Here is a 25,090-nt window from a genome sequence, read left to right as displayed (position 1 = left end):
GGAATATTGCAGGAAGCAGCAAAACCCAAGGCCCGAATAATCCAGTTTCCAGCCAAGGCATTTGGAATTTCTAACAGGTCTATTAAAGAATAATTTTACTGTTATCCTGAATGAAACGTCTAACGGTGTTTTACAAAAAACACCTCGACACAAACTCGATAACTTCATAAAGATGATTCACAGCATTTATATACTGTATTCTATTTAGTACAAGGATTAAAAACATTAAATTAAAAGAACCCTGGGTAGATTTAACACACTTCTCAACTCAGTAATTTAAAAGAATAGTGGTAGGTTTAGGATCTCCAAATTATGCAAGCAAAGCAAAAGCAATCTGTTACTTAAATTATGCAAGTTACCTGTTTCTTTTGATGAAAAATTTCAGGAGAAAAGCAGGCAAACAAAAATCTTACTTGGAAACCAAGTCTTAAAAGAAAAAGAAGCCCTAGTTGTCAGAGGCTGTAAGACTGGCCCAAAAGCACGAATCTTACTTGTTGGGAAGGCGCATCTCGCAAAGACCAGGAGACAGAGATCGTTGCAATCAAGCAAGAGGTTTTTATTCCAGCATGCTGGGGTCGCACCGTTTTCAGGACAGAAGCGCCCCGAGCTCTTAACACAAGCACTTTTTATACAGTTTGGTAGGCAGACTTTGGCAACAGGATGAATTGTACACAGCTTATTGGTCATCTGAGGTGACTTTTAAATTCATTGGTGGTACACAGGCAGGAACTGGGGATGTGACTCATCACCTAGTAGTTAGGCCTTTCCTGGAACTGGGTGTACTTCGGGTTCTTGGAATGGCCCACCCTTATAGTGGTTAGGCCCTTCCTGGAAAGTCCCACCCCTATAGCGGTTAGGCCCTTCCTGGAAAGTCCCACCCCTATAGCGGTTAGGCCTTTCCTGGAAATTCCTTTTCCCCTGACAATGGAAAGTTCCAAAAAGGTTGGTGGGTTCTTAAGCCATTTAAATACTATTTAAACTTAATTAATCTACCTTATCACACAGCAAGCAGTTTCACAGAAGCGAATTGCATATGTTATGAAAGTGGGGGTTCATTTTATCTCTACATTCCCCCCTTTTTCTTGTGTGTATTTCAATCATGAAATAGTGACTCCTGTTGATTAAATTCCTTTTTTTTTTTTCCTTTTTGTCTTTTTTCGTGTCTGGCAACGGACCACAACCCTCAGTGTCGCGCCTGTACCGGACCAGGACCGGCAACTGGATCGCAACCCTCGGTGCTGTGCCCGCCCCTCGCTCAGCCAGTGAGCGGGAACCCGTCTGTATGTGGGATCCGAACCCTCGGCGGGAGCGGCGCCGCGCTCCCAAGCGGCGCACTGTAGCAGTGCGCCACCGGGCCGGCCCTGTTGATTTAATTCCTGATACTGTTCTCTTATCATAACTTGGACAGTACTAACACGTTCTCTAACAAAAGCTACTAAGTGATTTAAAATGCAGGGACCAAAGGTCAGAAGCAATACTAAAATAACTAATGGTCCTAGCAGGGTAGACACAAGGGTCGTGAACCATGGGGAGGAATTGAACCATGACTCAAACCATCCCTGATTTTGTTCCCTTTTTTTTCTTTTGGCCAGGCCTTCCCTAATTTTGGCCATGGAGTCTTTTTTTTTTTTTTTTTTTTTTTTTAAAGATGACCGGTAAGGGGATCTTAACCCTTGACTTGGTGTCGTCAGCACCACGCTCAGCCAGTGAGCGAACCGGCCATCCCTATGTGGGATCCGAACCCGGGGCCTTGGTGTTATCAGCACCGTACTCTCTCGAGTGAGCCACGGGCCGGCCCGGCCATGGAGTCTTTAATTACCCGAGTGACCAATGTAAAAACAACATTCTTCTCTTAGTGCAGCACAGAGCCCCCCCCGCTGAAGGAACAAGAGGTCTAGTCCCCTTCTATTTTGTAGGACCACCTCAGAAAGAGAGGTGAGGGACTCTTGTAGTTTGGCAATTGAATTTTCTATTTCTTTAATATCACCATCTATGGCTGCCTGTAAACTTTGGTAATTTTGATGCTGAACAGCCAAAGCTGAAATTCCTGTAGCTGCCCCAGCCGCTCCTAATCCTAAGCCCAAAAGGACAGAGAGCGTGACAGTTATGGGTTCTCTTCTGGCTCGGTAATACCCATTGTTTTTATCCCAGTACAATAGTAGTTCTTCGTAGGGATGGTAAACAAGCTGAGGCAGCAACTGAACCAGGACACAGAAATCCTGGGTCTCTTTCAGGACCTTTGAGCTAATGCAAGGTGTAACCCCAGTAGCGCAGGCCCACCATCCCCCTGGAGGGGGCAACAGATATGTGTCACTATTCAATTTGGTTAAGATTCTGGTTGCACAGTTGGCTGTGTGAGGGAGGGATTTTTCCCACACATGTTCCGTGCCCCGTGACCGCTGGCAGAGTAAGTTTGACTCTTTGTTGTTGCCAGCGACAGTCAGAAACCTTAGTTGTAGCATTAACCTTGCCTCTGAAGGCTATTCCTTCATAATATGGGGGAGCAACGTTATAGCAAAGCCAACAGGAGCAAGTTGCATTGGGGTTGGTATTATTTAAGACCTTGAAGGCTTCAGAGACTAGGTGGAATAACCCAGGTTGTTTTTGAGGTTTAGGCTCAGGGGGTTTAGACATTTTCTTTGGTGCCCTAGTCTTTGACCTTTTAGCGGGGACTGAGGACTCTGGTTGGGTACCCAGGGGTGCTGGGGTAGTCTTTAGTTTGACCATTGGAGGTCCCACCGGAGCTAAGTATTTATTTGGGCCTATGCCAGTATTCTGGGTTTCTACCTTGAGCTTGATGGTGAACAACAGTCCATCATCATCTTTCTTTATAGAATCTTAACCCCCATGTAAACCCTGTTTCCCATCCAATGGCCTTTTTTCCTGAATCCGTGAAGAATATTCTGAGGGCGTGGCACCATCCACTATAGGCAGGGACATCTTTCCAATTAAGTTGGCTGCTTTCCGATCGGGTTGCCCACCCTTGACCAGGGGGAGAGGGGTTGGTATAATTAGCAGTTACCTTTATATAGTCCCAGGAGGACGAGGGATTCCAGTATGTATCCCCCGTAGTTTCGCAGCCCCAGCTTTTACAGAAATAATCTGCTTTACCTCTACACTGATGGTTTAGTGCTCTGTCATGGTGGAACCCAGGGCACACATAGAACGTGAGAGTGCTCAGCATACTTCTCTGATTTCTAGTAGAGCAGCCCCCCCATGGATCAAGCCCGAAATGCCCCAGTGGGGAGGGGGCAGGAGGGGGTTTGTGAGCATTAAAGTATCCTTCTAAATCCCAGTTTGCTGGGACTCCTATGGATAATTTGCACACATCGGGAAACAGGTCAGGCCACCATGACCCCAAGGTGACTTTGGATGAGTTCCAGATTGTATCCCCTACCCCACTTATAACATACCAAGTTAACTTTCGAGGGGTATGTGGGCTGGAAGCTCTCAGCCTCTGGGGAAAAACTACCAGGTACTGAAGGTACAGAAGAAGAAAAAATAAAATTTTCATCTTACAACATCCAAGGTGTCTGAACCCCCAGTCCAAACGATTTTGAGTTTTAAGGGGTGCTCCTTGGAACTCTGGACTCTCCAGGTAGCGTCTTTTGATCCTTGGTCCTCGGCTGGTGGTGCAGGCTTTACATGCGAGGCGTGGATCCAAGCGGTGATCCCATCGACCTTCACAGCCGTTGGTGTTGTTAGGAGCACCAGGTAAGGTCCAGTGGGATTCCAGAGTCTGGGAGCAATGTCGTCTCACATAGACTGTGTCCGCGACCTGGAACTGGTGAGAAACTTTGGGGGTCCCAGGCTCGTAGGCGGCCGCCAGCTGCATCCAGACTTCCTTCTGCACCACCTGCAGTCCTTTTAACCTGGCATATAGATCACTGTTACTGTGGCAAGTGGGTTCAATACGTCCCCCAGTAAAGTCAAGGGGGCAGGGGTACCATAGAGAATTTCAAAGGGGGTCAGGTTGAGCCGGGAGAGGGTGTTCCTAGCTCTAAACAGGGCCAAGGGAAGGAGCACCACGCAGTCCACGCCAGTCTCCACGGTTAATTTAGTCAGGGCCTCTTTTAGAGTTCTGTTCATCCTTTCTACCTGTCCTGAACTCTGGGGTCTGTAGATACAATGTAGTTTCCAATTGACCCCTAGATATCTGGCCACTCCCTGGCTTACCTTGGCAAGGAAGGCGGGCCTATTGTCGTACCCAATTACCTTGGGTACCCCGAAGCGTGGGAAGATTTCTTCTAGGATTTTCTTGACCACTATGGTGGCAGTCTCCTGCCTTGTTGGGAACGCCTCTACCCATCCAGAGAAAGTGTCTACAAAGACTAGGAGATACTTATAACCATATTTACCTGGCTTGATCTCGGTAAAGTCTACTTCCCAATATACCCCAGGTCTGTCTCCCCTGGGTCTTTTGCCAGGTCCCGTGGTATTTTTACAAGCATTTACCTTTTGACATGGCACACACTTATAAACTACCTGTTCTGCTAATTGTTTTAGCCCCATGATGTGATATTTAGTCCTTAGGGCAGTCTGGACCAATTTGTTTACTCCCAGATGAGTCCATTGGTGCATTTGTTTAATCATGGCGCGTGCTTGTTCTTGTGGCAAGATAGGCTTGCCTGACACTGCATGCCAGAGCCCTTTTTCCTGATTGAAGTGGTTATTAGAGTCCCTCGAGATCTCTGCTACGTCTTCCGCAGAGTACTTAAACTTGGGCTCCTCTAGCTTTGGGATGTTAACTAGCAGAAGAGAAGTGGACGTATGGGCTGCCGCCCTTGCTTCAGAATCAGTCGAACTGTTTCCCCTGGCAATCCCCTTTCTGATGGCCCGGGCAGTGTATAATACTCACTTTTAGCGGTCGGTGAAGGGCCTCTAGCAGGGCTACGATCTCTGCCTTGTTTTTGATTTCTTTTCCTCCAGAGGTTAGCAGACCCCGCTGTCGATAGATAGCACCGTGCATATGGGCAGTGGTAAAGGCATACCTGCTGTCTGTATAGATGTTGATTCTTTTGCCCTCTCCTAGTTCAAGGGCTTTTGTGAGGGCGATGAGTTCTGCCTTCTGGGCGGACGTTCCTGCAGGTAAGGCCTGTGCCCATATCAGGTTCTGGCCATCTACTATAGCGGCTCCTGCTTTCCATACTCCTTCCTCCAGAAAACTGGTGAACCAGGTGGCTTCGGTGTCCGTCAGAGGCTGATCTGACAAGTCTTTCCGCCATCCATGTGCCTCAGCAAGTACTTGTTGGCAGTCATGGATAGGAGGGTCAAGGTCAGGGTCTGGGAGCAACGTGGCTGGATTTAAGCTTGCCGGGGGAGCGAAAGTAACCCGGTCTGAGTTCAGTAACAGAGTCTGATAGTGAGTCATGCGAGCATTTGTGAGCCAGCGGTCGGGGGGCTGGCAGACAATACTCTCTAAGGCATGAGGTGCCGAGATTACCAAATTCTGTCCCATAGTCAACTTGTCAGCATCTTTTACCAGAACTGCTACTGCCGCTATGATCCTTAGACAAGCCGGCCACCCCGAGGCTACTGGGTCTAATTTCTTGGACAGATATGCTACAGGCCTTTTCCAGGTGCCCAGTTTTTGAGTTAGGACTCCCTTTGCAACCCCCTTATTTTCTGCCACATACAGGTGGAAGGGCTTGGTTACGTCAGGGAGCCCCAAAGCTGGTGCGGACATCAAGGCCGTCTTGATGTTGTTAAAAGCCTGTTGCTCTTCCTTTCCCCACTTGAAGGGCTGACTGTTCTTAGTGAGGGAATATAACGGGGCTGCCATCTCGGCAAAACCAGGTATCCATAGGCGGCAGAACCCGGCAGTACCTAAAAATTCCCTGACTTGTCTTGGGTTAGCAGGTGGTGGAATGTGAAACACTGTCTCTTTTCTGGCCTCAGACAACCATCTTTTCCCGTCTTTAAGAAGTTACCCCAGATAACTGACCTGTTGCTTGCAGATCTGAGCTTTTTTGGCGGAGGCTCGATAGCCCAGTTCTCCCAACTCTGTGAGGAGACGCTTTGTTCCTTCCAGACACAGTTCCTCATCGGCCGCTGCCAGGAGGAGATCATCTACATACTGCAACAGAGTTATCTGGGGGTTGGAGGCCCGGAACATATCCAAGTCTTGGTAGAGGGCTTCGTTAAAGATGGTGGATGAGTTTTTGAATCCTTGAGGCAGGCGGGTCCACGTGAGTTGCTCTGCTAGGCCAGTCTCTGGATCTTTCCATTCGAAGGCAAAGTAATCTTGACTATTTACAGCCAGCGGTAAGCAGAAGCATGCATCTTTGAGATCCAGTACCGAGTACCAGGTCCTGTCTGGGGGCAGAGAACTTAAAAGATTATAGGGGTTAGGAACTGTGGAGTGGAGGTCGGTCACCCGCTTGTTTACCTCTCGGAGGTCCTGGACCGGTCGGTAATCATTAGTCCCAGGTTTTCGGACCGGTAGCAAGGGAGTGTTCCATGGTGATTGGCACTTCCGTAGGATCCCCAGCTGGAGCAAACAGGCAATGTGGGGTCGGATGCCTTTGTGTGCCTCTCGAGACATTGGGTATTGAAGGACAGCTATAGGACTGGCCTGAACCTTCAGCTCTATGTGGACGGGGGGCTGGTTTTTAGCCTTCCCTATCCCTGCAGTTTCTGCCCACGCCTGGGGATAGTTTCTCCAGAAATGCTGACGGAGACTCATTGGGCCCCTGGATTACCTCTCTTACCTTAGTCAAATTGGTGGGGCGTTTTGCTGCCCCTTGGAGACCTGCCATTAGAGCCTGGCAATAGACCTTCAGGTGCTCCCTACCTTCTGCTGAGTTGAAATCCCAGTTTGGTCTGGTCAATGGGAATCCTGCATCTATAACATTAGGGAGGAGGGTAGGTAGCCCATCGTCTCCTGGAACGTTATTTCGGGCCTCCAGGAGGATTCGTTGTTTCTCCTCAGTGGTGAACAGGATCTGGAGGAGCTGCTGACAGTCATCCCAGGTGGGCTGATGAGTAAAGAGGAGGGATTCTACAAGGTTAGTGAGACCCTGGGGATTTTCAGAGAAAGGGGGATTCTGAGATTTCCAGTTGTAAAGATCGGAAGAGGAGAAAGGCCAGTATTGTAAAGGCTGGTTGCCCTCTTCATTACGAGGGCCATAAGCCCGCAGAAGGAGGGTGGGAACAGCCTCCAGAGGGGCTGCTCGCCTACTACGCGTCCCCTGCGCAGGTCCCTCCCTTGCTGCTTGTGGGTCCTCCGGCGGAGCTGACGGGCGGGCTGCCTGAGGCCGGAGGGAGGGAGGATGAGGAGGAGGGGGGTCTAGGAGAAGCAAGTCCGATTCGGTGGAAGGTAGGACCTCCGGTTTCTTTTCCCTTTCTTGAAGAGCAAACACAGCCGATGGACCTGTTAGGGGAACAAAGGGACGGACCCACGGAGGAGGATCTGTGACCAGATCTTCCCAGACAATGATATAAGGGACCTGGTCTGTGTGACTTCTAGAATTGAAACCCAAAATTTTTCTCTTTACCACCGTGATCAGCGGCAGAGAGAAGGAGCCTTCGGCGGGCCACCCGAGTTGGAAAGTCGGCCACTCCGAAGAACAAAGTGTTACCCACTAATGCTTTTTAACCTGTACAGACAGATTATGAGCCCTGGCCTTCACGTCAGTCCAGTATTTCAGAGTCAGATTTAAAGGGGTTGAGACAGCCTGCCCCATGTCACCCCAAAAAGTCGTCAGCCCCAACACACACGCAACCAGACAAACAAAAACCAAACCACTGATGCGCCCCTGCCACGGGCGCCACAACCTGATTATCAGAGAACTTGGGAGGGGCCTCCTTCCTAGAGATCTCCCATGGAGCCGAACCCATTCGTCTCCAACAGACAGAGGAATCTGGAGCGTCCCCCAGGATTCCTGTGGCTGCGGCGTACCGGTACGTCTATCTGCCGCTATGGACCACCACAGACTGGTGACTCCGTCTCGGAACTTCTGAAATACCGAAACCAGACCGATGACTCCATCCTGGGGCCACCGAAACCAGACCGATGATGATGACTCCGTCCCGGAGCCACCGAAAAGCCAAAACCAGATTACAACAGACAACTTACAGCAGATAACAAAGACAGACACAGACAGACAACCGCAGTACCTGCTCGAGCGATCCTCCGTTCTCTAGTCTCTGGTCCCGGAGAGAGCCGCTTCCCGGCCAATGCACCAAAATGTAAGACTGGCCCGAAAGCACGAATCTTACTTGTTGGGAAGGCTCATCTCGCAAAGACCAGGAGACAGAGATCGTTGCAATCAAGCAAGAGGTTTTTATTCCAGCATGCTGGGGTCGCACCGTTTTCAGGACAGAAGCGCCCCGAGCTCTTAACACAAGCACTTTTTATACAGTTTGGTAGGCAGACTTTGGCAACAGGATGAGTTGTACACAGCTTATTGGTCATCTGAGGTGACTTTTAAATTCATTGGTGGTACACAGGCAGGAACTGGGGACATGACCCATCACCTAGTAGTTAGGCCTTTCCTGGAAATTCCTTCCCCGCCCCCCCCCCACAATGGAAAGTTCCAAAAAGGTTGGTGGGTTCTTAAGCCATTTAAATACTATTTAAACTTAATTAATCTACCTTATCACACAGCAAGCAGTTTCACAGAAGCGAATTGCATATGTTATGAAAGGGGGGGTTAATTTTAACTCTACAAGGCCTCGGCCTGCCAGTCACGGGCCCGAGCGCGGCAGTGGTACCAGGAAACCTCAATGTCATCCGGTCCGGGGCGGCGCCATCGGGCGGAGGAGCTGTGGCAGTCCGTGCACGCGCGCGACCAGCCGCGGTGCCTCGCTCCGTGTAGGCTCTCTCGGCTCCTGGACGGCGCCGGGGACACGAGGAAACACGTCAGGGCAGCCTCCTTTCTCGGCGGGACACTTCCAGGATTTAAGAAGCCGCCGAGTGCACGCCTCCCCTCCCCTATTCCATCGTCGCAGGAGTACTTGGCACGGTCGCCTTGGCGGAGGAACCACCACACCCCGGCCGGGCGCGTCTGCTCCCGTTTGCTACCGGGTGATGGTGGGCCGAGCCGACTCCAAGAATCATCGGAAGGGGGGGGCAAAGGAACGGGCCCCTCTAGCCGCTTCTTCGAACCAGTGCTCCTTGTTCTCGATGGTCTCCGCGGGGCCGTCTTAACGCACGCCACTTCCGGTTCCTTTTAAAGGCCCCACGCTGTGCGGGCGACAAGGCGCGTAAGAGGAAGGTAGAAAAGGGAGCGAGAGGGCGGGACCGAGGAGGAAGGGGAAAACATCTAGCGGTAGAGGGGGCGGGGGAAGCGCAAAGGGCGCGCTCTCGCGTCACGTGACTGGGACGCGCAGTTCTTCCGTCGGCCATTTTAGGTGGTCCGCGGCGGCGCCATTAAAGCGAGGAGGAGGCAAGAGCGGCCGCCGCTGCTTCTTATTCTTTTTTAGTGCAGCCGGAGAGAGTGGGAGTGGGAGCCGCCCGAGAGTGGGAGGCGAGGGGGGCAGGCCAGGAAGAGGCGCAGGAGTCTTTGCAGCCACGCGCGCCCCTTTTCTGTCTTGTGTGCTTCGCGAGGTAGAGCGGGCGCGCGGCAGCGGCTGGGATTACTTTGCTGCTAGTTTCGGTTCGCGGCAGCGGCGGGCGTAGTCTCGGCGGCGGCGGAGGTAGTAGCACTATGTCGGAGGAGCAGTTCGGCGGGGACGGGGCGGCGGCGGCGGCAACGGCGGCGGTAGGCGGCTCGGCAGGCGAGCAGGAGGGAGCCATGGTGGCGGCGTCGCAGGGGGCAGCGACGGCGGCGGGAAGCGGAGCTGGGACCGGGGGCGGAACCGCGGCCGGAGGCACCGAAGGGGTGAGCGCCGAGTCAGAGGGGGCGAAGATCGACGCCAGTAAGAATGAGGAGGATGAAGGGTGAGTAAGAGGCGGTCCGGGATAGTGAGGCCCAACTAGTCCCTCTCTCCCAGCCCATCCCCCGCCATTAGGCCTCGTTCCCGCTCTTCTCCCGCTTTCTTGGCCCTCATGTAGCTTCCTTGCACTGGTCTCCCCTTCTCTACGTGGGCTCCCGGGGGCCTTCATTTTTTTTCTCCCCCTCCTGCTTACCGCCCCCTCCCCCATCACACACGTTTCCACCTTTAGCCGTCACCATGCTGTTCCCCGGCCCGCCCTTCTTTCCTCCCTCTCCTTGGGTCTCCTCCCACCGATTTAGCCGCCAGGATTTTTTCCCGCCTGTCGAAGGGCATTTTTTTTCTTTTTGCACTGTTTCCTCGTTTCTCTGTTTTCTAAAGTCCCGGGGAGAGAAACACAGACACAAAAAGCCTTTTTACCAGGATTATTAAGGTTTATTTGGTGCTTCTCCACCATCCGGAAACGGTGCGTTTGTTTAGCAACACATATTTTGGGGAACCTGTAGGCTGTCCACCTCTGCTTCTCCCGCGTTGGCTTCAAGCCGAATGCCTTTTAGTGTTTTGAGTTAAGTTTCGCCTTAGGACTTGTTCGTTTTCTCTACTGTATACAGTCATACAACGGCATGCTTTTGTAGGCCCTACATTTCGACCTATGGAACAAGCTGGGCCTGATGAAATGCCCCAAGCCTCCTGTTGGTACGTGGTTTTGCTCCGCGGGCTCTAGTTAAAGTTCCCAGTCGGCGGGGCCTGCAAGTGATTGGAGCTGTTCCTACCTCCGGCCTTCTAGCTGCCCTTCCCCCATCCCGCTGTAGTTACTCTAACCGCGCACCCTTTTCGCGCCCTCAGCTATTGGGTTCCCCAACTGTGCGTACAGATTGTATTCTTTACTTTTTCTGTGTAACTTAGATATTTTTATTACCGCCCGGTCTCCCTATCCCCCCTTTAATGGTGCCCATCCTTTTTTCGTCCCTTGCTTTCTCCTTCCCGCTCTCTTGCCCTCAATTTTAAAGGAAGTCTACCTGCTTTTAAGAAAATGAACAAATCCTATACTATGGGATTTTTTTTTTTTTGCAGGTTTTTGAGTACTAATTTGCTTCCTCCAGTTAGAGTAACAGTTGTATATACTACCTAAAGCTGCATTTAATGTTAAAATGCAGCATTTGGGGCGGTAGCATAATACAGGAGTTAGGAGGAGGGACTAAATCGGGGTTCTTGGTTGGGTTTTCTTATTTCCGTAACTGACCGCCTATTTTGGGTTAACGCTTCCCTTCCTTTTTGTGATGAGGAATGCGTGTGTATGAATTTTTTTCAGTTAGGAGGAGGAAATTGTTGGTGGAAGGTAAAGCAATAAATTGTAGCTTTAAACCCAGAGTTAGAAAACATGATTTGCTTTACTGGAAAAGAGCACAGGATTTGGGGGGTGGGGAGAAACACTTCGGAATATAGGATTTAATAATCCCAGCCTAGGCAGACTCTTGTCTGGGTGTTTTGCTGATTATGCTGGCTTTGGGGGAGGGGAGGGGAAATGAACTTTTCTTAATTAAAACAACTATTCTTGAGTTGTGTGTAGCCTGATTTGAGAAAGGATTATGTTTAAATATTTGGAAATTTAAGCTTTTAACATTTTGGTTTATGTTTTCTGAATTCTGTTCTTCGGACAGATGCACCAAAATGATTAATTGTATAACTTTCTGTTTGGGGCAGGCTTTCTGTTAACCCTGAGTTTTAAAGTTACAAAGCAGTTGCCTTTATAGTTATCTACTGTTGAACTGAAGTGTAAATGAAAAACTTTTTAACCCTAACAGTGTCAAAAACTAAAACTAGAATTTTGATTGGTTGCTGTACCGGTTGTTAATTCCCTAGCCATTCAAACTCCTCCCCACGACACACTGAAGCAGCGACGGCACAGCGGGAAGAATGGTAAAACTTTTAAATTTTATTTCTGTTTCATAAAGGTTCTAGTAGTCATAACATGCAGAGGCTGTGTATTGGTTAGTTGCCCATTGATCCCCAGGAGATTCTAGACAGTACAGCAGGCTATCTTGTACCTGGGACGTAAAACCTTTTTAAGGCATCGCGTATAATCTTTGGGCAAAAATTGATGCCATCATATGGTATTTGGTGTGTGTTAATGCATGTCATTGTAGTTTGGCCATTTAAGTGAAATAAAATTAATGATACCTTTATATTTGGGCAAGAAAAAATATATTGTAATTTCACATTTGATTTATTTTTTTGAAGGTGAAAAATATTTTTTTGGAATTCTAAGTTTAATGCTAAATATGAAGATTAATTGATATAAAAAATACTGTTTTAAATGTCTTGCATGTTACACTAAAATATTCCAGAGATGCCAAAAGTCAAACAATTCTTTAAGTAGTAGTATTGTATCATGCAAAAAATGTTTTATCTTTATCACCAACCGTATTTGTAAATATAACTTTAATAAGAATTGGATATGTACCCATTCAGAGGTGGGCTAATGTGGCTTTCCACTACAGCTTTTACCAGATTTTTTATTTTCAGTGTGATTTGGCTAGAATGTTAATTACATTTGGTTGACATGTGTTCATAATTGCATGACTTCTCTTTGGAGTTTGGTAGGTTGAGTGTTGTTCTTTTTATCCTGCCTTTCCTCTCCCCTAAATGTCAGTCTTCTTCTGTCTTTGGAATTATATATGAATTTTTCAGGGGTTTGTATCCACCATCACTGGATACTAGAGGGCCAGTAATTTGCAGATAGTTGCCTGTATTTGTACAAATTACATTCTCTTTTAAGAGCCCATTTGGTATAACGTTTAAATTTTACACAATATATATTACTGTATTTTTCATTCACTGAAATCTGTTCAGTTTTAGATCAGAGTTAAAGCAGACTGGAAGGAGTAGGCAAAAGGAAAAGCAAACAGGAAGAAAAGAAATAAAGGTCGAGTCAGTTTGACACAGAATAAAAATGTTTAGAAGAACATTATTTGATGAGTAGTGGGTACTGATAATTTAATTTTCACCGCTAGCTAATAGTGGTAAATTAAGATTACAGTGTAACTACTTGACTTTTCTCTGCCCCATTATGTGTTTTGAATCCTACATAATTGTTTCCAGTAATTCAAAATGACCATAGACTTTTACTTTGAAGGTCATTGTTTTCACTTGGAGAAGTTTACTTGGGCTGGCCAGTTAGCTAAGTTGGTTAGAGTGTGGTGCTGATAACACAAAGGTCCAGAGTTTGATCCCTATACTTGTCAGCCACCGGGAGGAAAAGAAAAAAAAAAGCATTGCCCTGCTACCTAACACTGTAATATTATAACTTTTTTGGGAAACCTCTTAGGAAAAATGGGAAATTAAATATTATAATTAATGAACATTTTAGATGTTCATTAATTATAATATTATGACCCATTGTCATCCACTGAAAATAAGGTTTTACTGAGGTTCATTTTAAGTTAGGCAAGTTTACACTTATAAATAATGTAGTTATTTCTCTCTTTTTTATTTTTCAATTGTGAAGTCTAATATTTGACTTCTGTTTGTAACTGCCCAACCACCCAGCCTCTTCCTGTTCAAAATATCAAGTTTTTCTTTTTGAACAAAGAAAACCTCAAGATCATTAAATCTTTTTCTGGTATCTGTGCACTTTTCACCGTATCTGTTCCTTTCTGTGTCCCATTTTGAGGGATATTGGCAACATTTCATAATATAGTCTCAATAGTGAGGATAAGATTGGTTGGTTAGTAGATATAAAATTATCTAAATTTAAATTTTTAAACACAATGCTGTCTGCATTTTCTTTTATAAATTTAATTTGAGGGTAAAGCAATTACACTTTCATCCTGAAATATCTTAAAAATCAATTTGTTGTAAATATAGTTTTTTCCCACTTTTGCGTATTAGAATGAACAAAGCTATTAGGAGGGCATCCCTGTTATACATCTATTGGATGCTTTTATAATTTACTTTGGAGGCTTTGGAATACTTATTTCCACAGTAAAATTCCTTCTTGAGTTCACCTTGCTTTAGTCTTTCCAACATTAACATTCCTAGTTTTTACTTAAAAGCATTTGCATTGGAATTCCCATTTTGCTTTGTAGTGTGGATTCATTCTATTCTCTGCAGTGCTGCAGTTCCTTTGGGGTAGGTACTTTAAAATTACTTAGTGTCTGGCAAAATATATATGCCATATAGTAAGCTGCCTGGGGGCAGAGTTTTGAAAATTTGAAGATCAGTGGAAAACTAGAATATTGTTGACTTTCAGACAGTTTTACAAGGTAGGTACATTGACTTTTCCTGCACTGGATTGGGTAGGAAGCAAAATAGTATCAAAAGTTATCAGCCGAAGGACAGTGCTCTTCTATTAATAGGCCAATAGATATGGTCCTATAATCATTAGTATATAGGCTCAAGTGTGATTCTGCTATGGGTTATCTACTGTCTAATTTTACATGAATGGGCTGACATGTATTTGTTTTAAATATTTGAGATTATAATCTATACTCTAGTGCCTGTGGGGCAATATGAACAGTTTGCTTTGTAAAACAGTTACTTTTAGAGCAATCTCATGTCAAATTGGCTGGCCTTTGATTCATTAAAGTTGAGTTTATTGTAAACAGTAAAATTGAGACCTTTGAGAAATTTCCAGGGTTAAAATTGCAGAAATTGAAGCCCTCAAACCTTGAGATAATGAACATTTAAGGGAAGAATGCTAAATTCTTTTCATTTCAAATTTTAAAAATCACCTGACCTTTTAAGTTTGGAATTGGAGAATGTCATTGAAGCTTTTCAGTGCTGCTTTTTGAAGTTAAATCTGTCTTTTCTCAAGCTATGTGACTTCTCTTATAAACTTAGTGTATGTTTTTAATATTGCCTGGTGATTTTGTCATCGGTAAGGCTGCCCTAATATAAGAACATTTAGAGTCTCCTATTTTGGTGTGTGATTTATGGCCAACGTGAAGGTTGATAGTTTCAGCCCTTCAAGTGATGATACATGGCATGCTCGAAAACGTTGAAAAAGGAGTAGAATAACTTTTTTCCCATTCCACTTAAAGCTGTGCATCTCAAGTGTGTGCAGATTCACAAATGGAGTGAGACGTAACTTGTTAGTCCAAGTTTGATTTGACTTTAGTTTTGCTTCAACATTTTAGTAGATAGGGCACTAAACTGGATGATGAAAACGTGATCTTTTTCTGTTAACTTCACTTCCAACAGTTTGGTCTCAGGTAATATAACATGTTTGTTACTTGGTTTGCTGATCTTTGTTGGAAACAATGCTCATCATGGGAAGATTGACTACATAGCCTCTTTTCATAGCTTGTGTGTATTTATCCAGTGTCCTAGTAGTTGATACTGCCAGTGATTTACTCCTGTGGAGTAAAGGTAAGCATGTTTTAGTTTTTGGAGTATTACACTGTATGTTGGAGCTAGGTATTTAAGAATATTTGGGGATGGGGAGGGAAGACTTGTATTTGCTGGTAGTGTTTGGCCAATAATCAAGGTGATAGTTTTAAGTACAGTCATGCGCCGTATAACGTTTTATTCTATTGGGGACCACATATGTGATATACAAAAGTGGTACCATAGAGTATAATGGAGCTGAAAAATTCCTATTGCCTAGTGACATTGTAGCAGTCTTAGTGCTGTGAATTACCTTTTCTGTGTTTAGCTATGTTTAGATACCCAAATACTTATCATTGTGTTACAGTTGCTTGTGATATTCAGTACAGTAACATGCTGTACAGGTTTGTAACTTAGTAGTGATACGCTATATATCATATAGTCTAGGTGTATAATAGGCTATACTATCTAGGTTTGTGTAAGTATGCTGTGATGTTTACTTTGCAAAGATGACATCGCCCAACGATGCATTTCTCAGATTTCTCAGAATGAATTCCTGTCATTAAGCGGCGCATGACTGTATTGGGTCATATACTGTAAACTCCTGCTTATCTAGACTTGAAACCACCAAAAAGCCCAAACATCCAGGAAAGAAATCCACCCCTCTTTAGTTTTGCAAATAAGGTGTCTTGAACTATCAGCAAATATACTCAAAAAGCAACCAACAGATAATGTCATGGAATGAATCTCCTACAAATTTTCCCTAATGCTGTTGAGAAGTAATGTGATTTTGGAGCATTGAAAGAGTCTAAAAATTCATCAAGAAAGGTAAAAATTTTCTTATTTTAGCATTGATATATAAATTGATTTCTATTAAAAGACTCTAGAGTTGTGAATATGTAGTAATCTCAGTTAACCAGACCCTTAACCTAGGTTAAGGAAACACCATTCCTTAACCTCTAGGTAAATGGGAGTTTACCTTATAAAGCTGACTGAAAGTTTGTTTTACAAGTAAAAATACAAGATATAATTGCTTCCTTGTAATGAAATGAAGAAAGAGAAATGTTGGGTTAAGCATTTAAAGTTTAACTGTCATGTTTTCAACTTAGTTTTTTTAATAGTCATCGAGGTTCATTCTCAAGTATGAAGTAATAAGATTTAATATAGAAGAATTAATCTTGTTTTGAAAATGTTTAACCCATTGTTTTTGTTAGTCTTGAATAAAAATAGGATTCCTTTTCACAGTTACCTTGAAAATGTCGTCTTAACATAGAAAACTGGGGGAAGAATGCCTATTCTTTAATAATGGGGAAATATACTAGAATTTAGATTTTATTGACTTAAGTGTTTTTTGGGGGGAGAATTTATTTATTGGCCAACCTTTATGTTTATTAGTTTTAAATAGCTAAAAGGTAGTTTTTATATTACATACCACATCAGGTGTAAAAAGGCTGGTAATTTTTTGACTTGTTAAAAGTTTGTCAAGATATTTCGAAGAGTAGTTTTCATACAAATTCTAAAATCACTACCCTACCATGTGATATCTAGTTGCAAAGCAGCCCTCTCCTCCTCCCCATATAGGCAACCAGTGACTTGACTTTAACTCTATAATTTCTAAAGAAAAATGCTCCTGTCTTAACGTACTGATGAGATTTCATTAGAGTTTGTCATTTTAGGATTTAAAAAAAATAATTATAACATCAAAATATCAGACAAATTACTCAAATAATGATTAATGGTGTGCTTGAGTAATGTTACTCTAAGCAGTGACAGTGATTGGCCATTTATGTTCCATACCTGGAATATGTATCAGATTGACATTCTGTTGTATGTTTTAAACTGTCAGAACTTGTTATGAAGCCATATATGTAAGATCATGAGTTGTTAGGAAGTGTTTAAAAGCTATAGAATACTTTTTTCTTTCTTTCTTTCTTTTTTTTTTTTTTGTGGTGGCTGGCCGGTGTGAGGATTCAATCCCTTGACCTTGGTGTTATAACACCACACTGTAATCACCTGAGCTAACCGGTCAGTCCTATAGACTACTTTTTTTTGGTTCCTATTCCAAAGTTGGGAGGAAGTGTAATTGTGTTTATCATTTTACTTTGAATAAAGTGTTTCATGGTAAAGACTTGTTACGGGAAGTATCATTAAAGAAAGTACTGTTGTTGGCTTTGGAGTGTTAAACAGTGACCTCAACAGTCCGGAATATGCATATTATGGGGAAAAAACAGAATTATTAGATTGGAACACTTTCCACCAGCCAGCGCAGCTTAACATGTGTTGCCTTTTATGTTTTAAATTGTTCTTTATTAAAATTACTGGCATGTATGTGCAGTACAGCCATCTAGATGATTTTGGAAGCTACATTTGAAGGTTCTTATATGAAAGATGAGATTATTTGTAGTCTGTATGTTTTTTATATGGCACATTAAAAAATTTCTGGGTTATTTCAAGTCTGTAACATTGAATATAATCTTAGAGTTCATCTATATAAAACATATCCTTGCCTTTTCACTTTAATGTTGAAAAGTTTATAACACCTATGCAGTTTAATTAAAAAAAAAAGCCATTGAGTAAATGAAAAAGTTGCTTTATTATGTTTAGGTTGTACTTTATACCTTCAAAATAACTTACTTTTATCAAGTACTTAGGATGCATCAGATTGTGTTCTCAGGCCCTTTAAGTGTCTTAACTCACTTAATCCTTACTGCAGGTATCTGAGGTTGGCTCTTTTTACAGATGGGGGAACAATCTTGGGATTTCATATTTTTACTTAGAGTTGTACAGTTAGTAAGTGGCAGAACTAGGATATAAACCCAGGCAGTTTGGCTGTACTGCCTCTAAACTTGCTTGTACTTGAAGGTGATAAAATGTCACACAGAGCAGTCTAAATTCCTGAGTGACACTGCATAGTATTTGGATAGTCATCCGTACTCAGTTGTATAACTTTATGCTTATTATTTAATTTTATAATTTGGTATAATATTAATATCTGTGACAGCAGAGAGACTTCTATTGTTGAGTAGGTGTTTAAAATTGAATACTATCTTGCCTTTGGGGTGCTGAATATTTAGCTCATCACTAGGATCAAGAAATTAAACTTTGTTAATAAAATACTGTAGATGAAGTCCTACATTTTAATTGAGATTATTGGTTTACTTACAACTAAGGATCAAATTTTAAACTTACAGTGCAGCATTAGGGGCCTTTTTTGTTGCTGCTTGAACAAGTCTTGGTAGTCTTAACTTGGCTGCCTCTGAAGTTCTATCTCTGCTTCATTGGAAAGTATACCTCTGGGAGTGACAGCAACTTGAAAATCAGTCTTTGTATTCAAGGCAGCAGAGAGAATTTGGATAGACAGTAGGTTTTGTGCTTTAAGCAAGATACAGTCATATAAAACATAGATAAATTGGTATTACCTTATGCCATCTCAGTTTGAGGGAGAGCATGCCAGTGTTCTAGAGAGGCTAAAATAAATGCCCATTTATCCGTAATTAAGATTAACAGACCTTTACCTATTGTACTATAATTATAGCTTTTGCAGTGTCCACTGAATAAAGGTGCAGTGAATTTAATATATTACATTAAGTTAAGATGGAATGGACTTTGTACAGTTTGTGTTCATTGTTGTATATTCACCTGTCTGGTTATCCGTTGTTCAGCAACCTTCCTTAATTAGGGCAGAAGAAAAAGCCAGACTACTTTTGGGCTGCCAAAATATTAATACATTTGTCTCAAAGAAGAGCCATTTAGGCTGTGTTGCTCAGAGACTATTTACTTTTACTTTACACAAAGTTTGAAAAGTTTGAGAGCTGGCTACTTACCCTATAGAATGGAAAGGAGACATTTTAGAAGAACTGGTGATTAATCTGGCAAAAACGAAAAATAGAACTTGTTAGAAGAGCTAAAAAGTGAGATGCACTTGGTGTATTCATAAATAGTGTGTCATTTCAGAAGACCCTATAAGTGTTCTGTGGCAGTGTAATATGTTAGTGATGACTGACCCACAGTGTGTTAAATCATAATTACTCTATCTGGTTAAGAAGGTATAAGAAGGCCGGCCCGTGGCTCACTTGGTAGAGTGCGGTGCTGATAACACCAAGGCCACGGGTTCGGATCCTATATAGGGATGGCCGGTTTGCTCACTGGCTGAGCGTGGTGCTGACAACACCAAGCCAAGGGTTGAGATCCCCTTACTGGTCATCTTTAAAAAAAAAAAAAAAAAAGGTATAAGAGTTTGCAATACATTGTAGAAAAAAATTTTCATTCCAAGTACTTGAAGCTTAAAAAACAATTGGAGATGGATTAGGGAAGGCAGGCAGTGCTTCAGGAAGGTTGGATACTTGGCTTATTCTCTGAAGGGGCTAGATAGCTGAAGTTTTATTATGTATTTTGGTAATTTTTTTGAGACTAGTAATTGTACAGCATATATAAATTATAGTTGACCAGAATATTTAATATTTTGTGTAAATGGGATTTGATTGTTTACAAAGGATAGCATCTTCACTGAACCCTTTTAGATCTAGGATGGGCACGTATGACAACTTCTACACTACAGACTATATTAAAGATGGGGAGTTAAAGGAGCCCTCTGTTGAGCCAGTTGATGAATTAGTATGTTTATCTAATATTTAAGAAAATCAACTTCCTGTCTGTGAAAAACATTTGGGGCTTGTGAGTAATAGTAAAACCTGCCTCATTCTTACATGCTGTAATTTATTTCTTTGTAATTTTCTGTTTCTTAATTTTAAATTGACACTTTCCTAATGTAAACATTGCTTTGGTTAAATAAAATCAAAACTAGTTCTCAGTATCTGATGAATAGACCAGACAGAGAAGTTTCTTGCCTTTCAACTTTTAGCTTTTTAAAATAAGGCTTTTGTTACAAATATATTCTGTTCAAGCTGAAATAATTTCAAACTTTGTTCAATTCTTGATGGGAAATTTCTATAATCACAGGAATGGTAATTTAATAGTTAAACCTCAACTTAATGGAAGTTGTTTCTGTTCTAGAACTTGCCATGGATGTCTGAGCAAGAGGTTATTGCTTTATAGTCAGTTCTCATGCTCATCTTTGAAAAGTAGTGTCCTCCTCACCTTGAAAAGGGTGAATGTTGGTAAGGAGCTTTCATCTATGAAGGAAGTACTCTGGCCCTTTAGGTTACAAATAAGGTTTTTATAGTAAATTATGTAAATAAGGATTTCATATTAGAAGGTGGATTATTCAAATGAAAGAAAATTTATATTATTGAGAAAAAGATCTCTTTTTTCATGTAATTAGAGATAGTAAATGTTTATGATACCTACACAACATTAGGAGTGTTTTTGTTATCTTTATTTGATTATAAAATACCAAAAGGATTATTGTAAATATTACTAAATTTGGAAATTTTATTTGAGGAAGTCCTGAAAAGCATATAAATGGCCCAGCTCTAGAATATGTGTGCAAGTTGAAAACGTATATGCCTAAAGTAAGGCTTCTTTTGCCCTAAAAGTTAGCTTTGTCATTAGAAGTAAAACAAGTCATGTAAAATAGATCAGTAACACCTCAGTTAATCAGGCTTCCCTGGGGAGAAGTTAAGACCCTATTTCAAGGGACAATTAATTGCCTTCTTGTTGTGGAAATAGGCCTTAGTGGCAATACCCTTAAAGCTCACAAGATGGAGATGTTTCCTAATGAGAGGCCTGCTTTAATTTCTTTCCAGAGCTGGAAGTTAATACCCTGTCCCACCCATGACCCACCCCCCAGTTATAAGATGAGAAATGTTGAGCAAGCATGATTTTATGCCTGTGGTGAAATTTCTAGCCCTCACATAACAAATTCTGACAGTTTACCCTTAAAATAAAAATCTCCAGTCCTGTCTTTTTAAAGGGTAAGAGGTATAGGTTAACTTTTTCTTTTTTTTCTTCGGCAAAGGGAGCAGATGTAAAAAGGATCACAGAGCTGCCAGATCTGAGCTTTCTGGTGTAATAATAATGAGTACACTAAAAGAAAAATTTTTTTTGAGTGTATATCTTTGGTCTTAATGTATCTTGGTGGTTTTCCCTTACCACCTGTCACTTTTTAGCATTTTGAAGGCTTAAATATTTTATTGCTGGTTAACTGAGGTTCTACTGTAAATAAATTATCTAAGTTAATTAGTAGATTGTGCTTCAGTGGATAATTTTCACTAAATTGTTTACATGATTACTTTTGTCTTTATTAAGGACTCTTAGCACATCAAAAAAGTTGATTCATAACTTAATTGTGAGACTCAGAATTTTCCATTTTATGTGCTAAGAGTTTTGTTAATGAGAGAACTGTTAAAAGTAGAAAAGGAGCTTCAGCATAGACACGATGCTGGTTGCTGTGATCAATGGAGATGGCATAGCCTTTTGACAAGTTTAATGAAGATTTGGAAAAGAAATTTGAAGCTAAGATTATGTCTTGTTGCTAACAATATTTAACTTGTAATTTAAGAAAAACGTAATACACAGTATTTTTACTTTGGATTTACATTTATCTTTTTAACAAGTTGAAAGACTTAATTTTCTGCTTGCTCACTATTTCATTCAGTAGCAGCAGTGATAAACAAAACTTTCTGGAATAGGATGTTCTTGATATGTTGTTATTTAGGAAGAATGACATTTTAATATACTGCCCAGTAAATTGGTGCAGTTTAGAAAAGGTTATTAATGCGGATGATATTTAAGGCAAAACAGATTAAATATTTTTTTTATCATTTTAATATTGCTTTTTGTCTTTACAGGAAAATGTTTATAGGAGGCCTTAGCTGGGACACTACAAAGAAAGATCTGAAGGACTACTTTTCCAAATTTGGTGAAGTTGTAGACTGCACTCTGAAGTTAGATCCTATCACAGGGCGATCCAGGGGTTTTGGCTTTGTGCTATTTAAAGAGTCGGAGAGTGTAGATAAGGTAGTGTGTTATGTGTTCTGATTAGTTAATAATATAAAATATTAAAAAATGGATAAATTAATACAATGAATTTGCCTATTTGTGGTTTCCCTTTTGCAAGTACAGGAGGGGAGAGAGAGAGCTCTTGCCAATAATACGTTTTTATGAAAGGGCAGATTGAGGAATTGTTTACTAAGTACTTTTCTTTGTGCCAGGCTCTACTAAATTAAAATTAACTTTAAAAAATGTAAGACTTAAATATGCCTAATTAAAAGAATGTGCTGTGGATTTTGTTAGACAAACAACTTTTGACTGTATCATTATTTCAGTCCTGGGCTGAGAGGAGGTAGCAACCATGTTTATTTATATTGCTGGCAGTTAAGGGGAATAGCTGTCTAGTAATTGGTTAAATTTGTTTGTACCTCCTCAATTCTTACTGACCTTTAGATTTAAACACTAGCATATGTTAGCTGGTGTCACATCACCACACGGCTTGACAGTTTAATCTTGAGCCAATCAATACATGCCTTATGTTTACTATTTTTAATTATAATTATTTTCAAGTAAGTTAATGTTCTCTGAACATTAGTTAAGGTATACATATTTAAAATTAAAAACTTCAATTTCCTTAGGTCATGGATCAGAAAGAACATAAATTGAATGGGAAGGTGATTGATCCTAAAAGGGCCAAAGCCATGAAAACAAAAGAGCCGGTTAAAAAAATTTTTGTTGGTGGCCTTTCTCCAGATACACCTGAAGAGAAAATAAGGGAGTACTTTGGTGGTTTTGGTGAGGTATGTTATAAATGTTTTGACCCAGTCTATGTCAAAATTAGTGTGAATGTGATTGTTAAATTAAGTGGTCTCAAAGTCACTGGGTTTTTCGAAGCTGTGTTAGGGCAGATTATGTGATATGTTTTGGAATAAAGATATTGTAATCTTTAAAGAAGGTTATATGATTGCATTTTTCTCACTTATTGAGCACCTACTGTATGAAGAGTATTGCTAGGCACAGATACATAAAGGTAAAATAGGTAAGCAGTCTTATCAAGAAATTTACTAGATTAGTAGAAGAAATAAAAATATAGATAATAAGAGGAAAAAAATATAGAATTATCTGAGATATTGAAGGAAACATTTTTGTTGAGGATAGAAAAGGAATGAATTAAGAGTAGGGGGTGGCTAGTTACTCAGTTGGTTAGAGCACAGCCTTGTAACATCAAGGTTAGGGGATAAGATCCCTGTACTGGCCAGCTCCGCGCCCCCCCACCCCCCCCAAAAAAAAAGGATGGTAGTGCCTTACCAATTTAAACACATATAATAGTGTAAATTTAATAAGACTGACTATGGATTCATTAGTGAAATAGTGAGGTAGTTTCCTTTTGTGAATTAATGACTTAAAGCTAAGCTGCAAAATTTGTGGCCTTGGGCCCCAGATACAGCCTTACAGACATTTTTTGCTTGCTTCAAACAGAGTGCATGTTTCGTTGTTAGTATTTAGGAATTGTCATATTGTCCACAAAAATCTGGATATCTAGCTTTAAAAAAAATTTGCAAGAGCTATCAACAGTAGAACCTGTACTACCTTCCTGCATAGGCAGCAGCCATCTAAAACTGAGTAGCAGCTTCCACCTTGGGTTGGGCACACCTCCAGTTTGCAGTGGTCCTCACCATGCCACACCCCATTTTCTCCCAAATGCAGACATCTTTATTCGTTTTTCTTAAAATTGACTTTCTTTCTCCTCCTCCTTTGAGTGTGTTTGAATTTGTGACCCTTCAGTTAGGTAGCAAATGTCAGTACCTGTTGAAGTTTGTTTTGTCAGTAGGTGTGAAGACAGTTTAGGTGTAGTGGATATTCAAATTTAAGAATCCCTTAAAAAGATTAGAATAGATAGGGAGAGACGTATCAGAATAGACAGAGCTTGAGAGCCAAATGTTTTCTTTGTGTGATTTTTTTCCTTCCAAACTTGTGTTCTCAACATAATAAAATGCAAACTAGTATATTGAAACTTGTTTTTCAATATTAGGTGGAATCCATAGAGCTCCCCATGGACAACAAGACCAATAAGAGGCGTGGATTCTGTTTTATTACGTTTAAGGAAGAAGAACCAGTGAAGAAGATAATGGAGAAGAAATACCACAATGTTGGTCTTAGTAAAGTAAGTTAAGCATCCATTTACTTGTAGAGAACATTAGCTATTGTAGAGACTTTAATCATCTTTCTGTAATAGCAGTAACAGGAAGGATGCATGAGTTATTTTTGGGGGACATAATTTCAAGATTTTTATTATCTTCATAATGAAAAGATAAAGCTTAGAACTGGATCACTTAGCCCTTTCTCTTCTTACCTCCTCCCAGTTCAGAATGCTTGCATCTCTTCATAGCCAGCATTCTTTTAGATCTGCAGTTGGGCTGAACACACTCAAGCCTCAGTACCATTTTCTTTGTAGTTTTAGTCTTTTTTTGGAAAATCACCTTAGTCTGCCCACCGTAGCCACTCTGTTTCCTGTCATAATACCTGGGCATATAGAGAACCCTTGCCCTTGTACTCTATCACTTTGTGGGGTTCGTGCTTGCCACACTTGTTACAGAAAGTCAGGCAAGTTTTAGTAATGTTCACTGTGTTTGCAGGAGTGCTATCAGCATAGAAAGAAGCACATTTGTTGTTTTTCAGTGAATTTTTGGCTAGGCTTTTACCAAAAAATACTTTTTAGGTAGAATGAAGTAACATCTCTAGCAAATACTTCTTGGTTATCAGAAGTGATGATTCCTCTAAGTACTAAATGATCGATTCAATTGATAAACTAATTTTGAGGAAACTTATCAAATAAGTGAACTGTATTTAAACAGTATTCACTATTCTGAGTATTATAAACTTGTTCAGCAACTTTATTTTCTTGTCAGTATAATAAAATAAGTTTTCTCTTTTAGTGTGAAATAAAAGTAGCCATGTCGAAGGAACAGTATCAGCAACAGCAGCAGTGGGGATC

General features: G+C 41.8%; 2 protein-coding genes and 1 pseudogene across 5 annotated transcripts in view; 1 reads left to right on the top strand and 2 right to left on the bottom strand.

Annotated features, from left to right (window-relative positions):
• Positions 1–1,788: 1,788 nt before the first annotated feature.
• Positions 1,789–6,702, bottom strand: LOC103607341. Its single transcript, XM_008591858.1, is given in 5 exon segments — positions 1,789–3,721; positions 3,723–3,904; positions 3,907–4,689; positions 4,750–4,822; positions 4,824–6,702. Coding segments are annotated over 5 exon segments (3,111 nt in total). The 5' UTR covers positions 6,686–6,702; the 3' UTR covers positions 1,789–3,510.
• A 2,638-nt stretch (positions 6,703–9,340) lies between these two features.
• The window catches only part of HNRNPD (heterogeneous nuclear ribonucleoprotein D (AU-rich element RNA binding protein 1, 37kDa)), an 18,761-nt gene continuing 3,011 nt past the window's right edge, over positions 9,341–25,090 (top strand). For 2 of the 4 annotated variants that reach the window (XM_008591855.1, XM_008591853.1), the window contains exons 1-6: positions 9,341–9,883; positions 11,740–11,796; positions 21,954–22,122; positions 22,734–22,895; positions 24,128–24,259; positions 25,032–25,090. The exon at positions 25,032–25,090 is cut by the window's right edge and continues 41 nt beyond it. In XM_008591855.1, the coding sequence (XP_008590077.1) occupies positions 9,651–9,883; positions 11,740–11,796; positions 21,954–22,122; positions 22,734–22,895; positions 24,128–24,259; positions 25,032–25,090 (812 nt within the window). In that variant the 5' untranslated portion in view covers positions 9,341–9,650. The remainder of the gene's footprint in view (positions 9,884–11,739; positions 11,797–21,953; positions 22,123–22,733; positions 22,896–24,127; positions 24,260–25,031) is intronic. The other 2 variants (XM_008591857.1, XM_008591854.1) reach the window with 1 other exon arrangement.
• Positions 24,414–24,747, bottom strand: LOC103607343 (annotated as a pseudogene).

Source organism: Galeopterus variegatus, unplaced genomic scaffold, assembly GCF_000696425.1.
Source record: "Galeopterus variegatus unplaced genomic scaffold, G_variegatus-3.0.2 Scaffold7345, whole genome shotgun sequence".
Taxonomy (NCBI): Eukaryota; Metazoa; Chordata; class Mammalia; order Dermoptera; family Cynocephalidae; genus Galeopterus; species Galeopterus variegatus.
The sequence above is the reverse complement of the archived record's forward strand: the minus strand, read 5'-3'. Positions and strand labels throughout refer to the sequence as shown.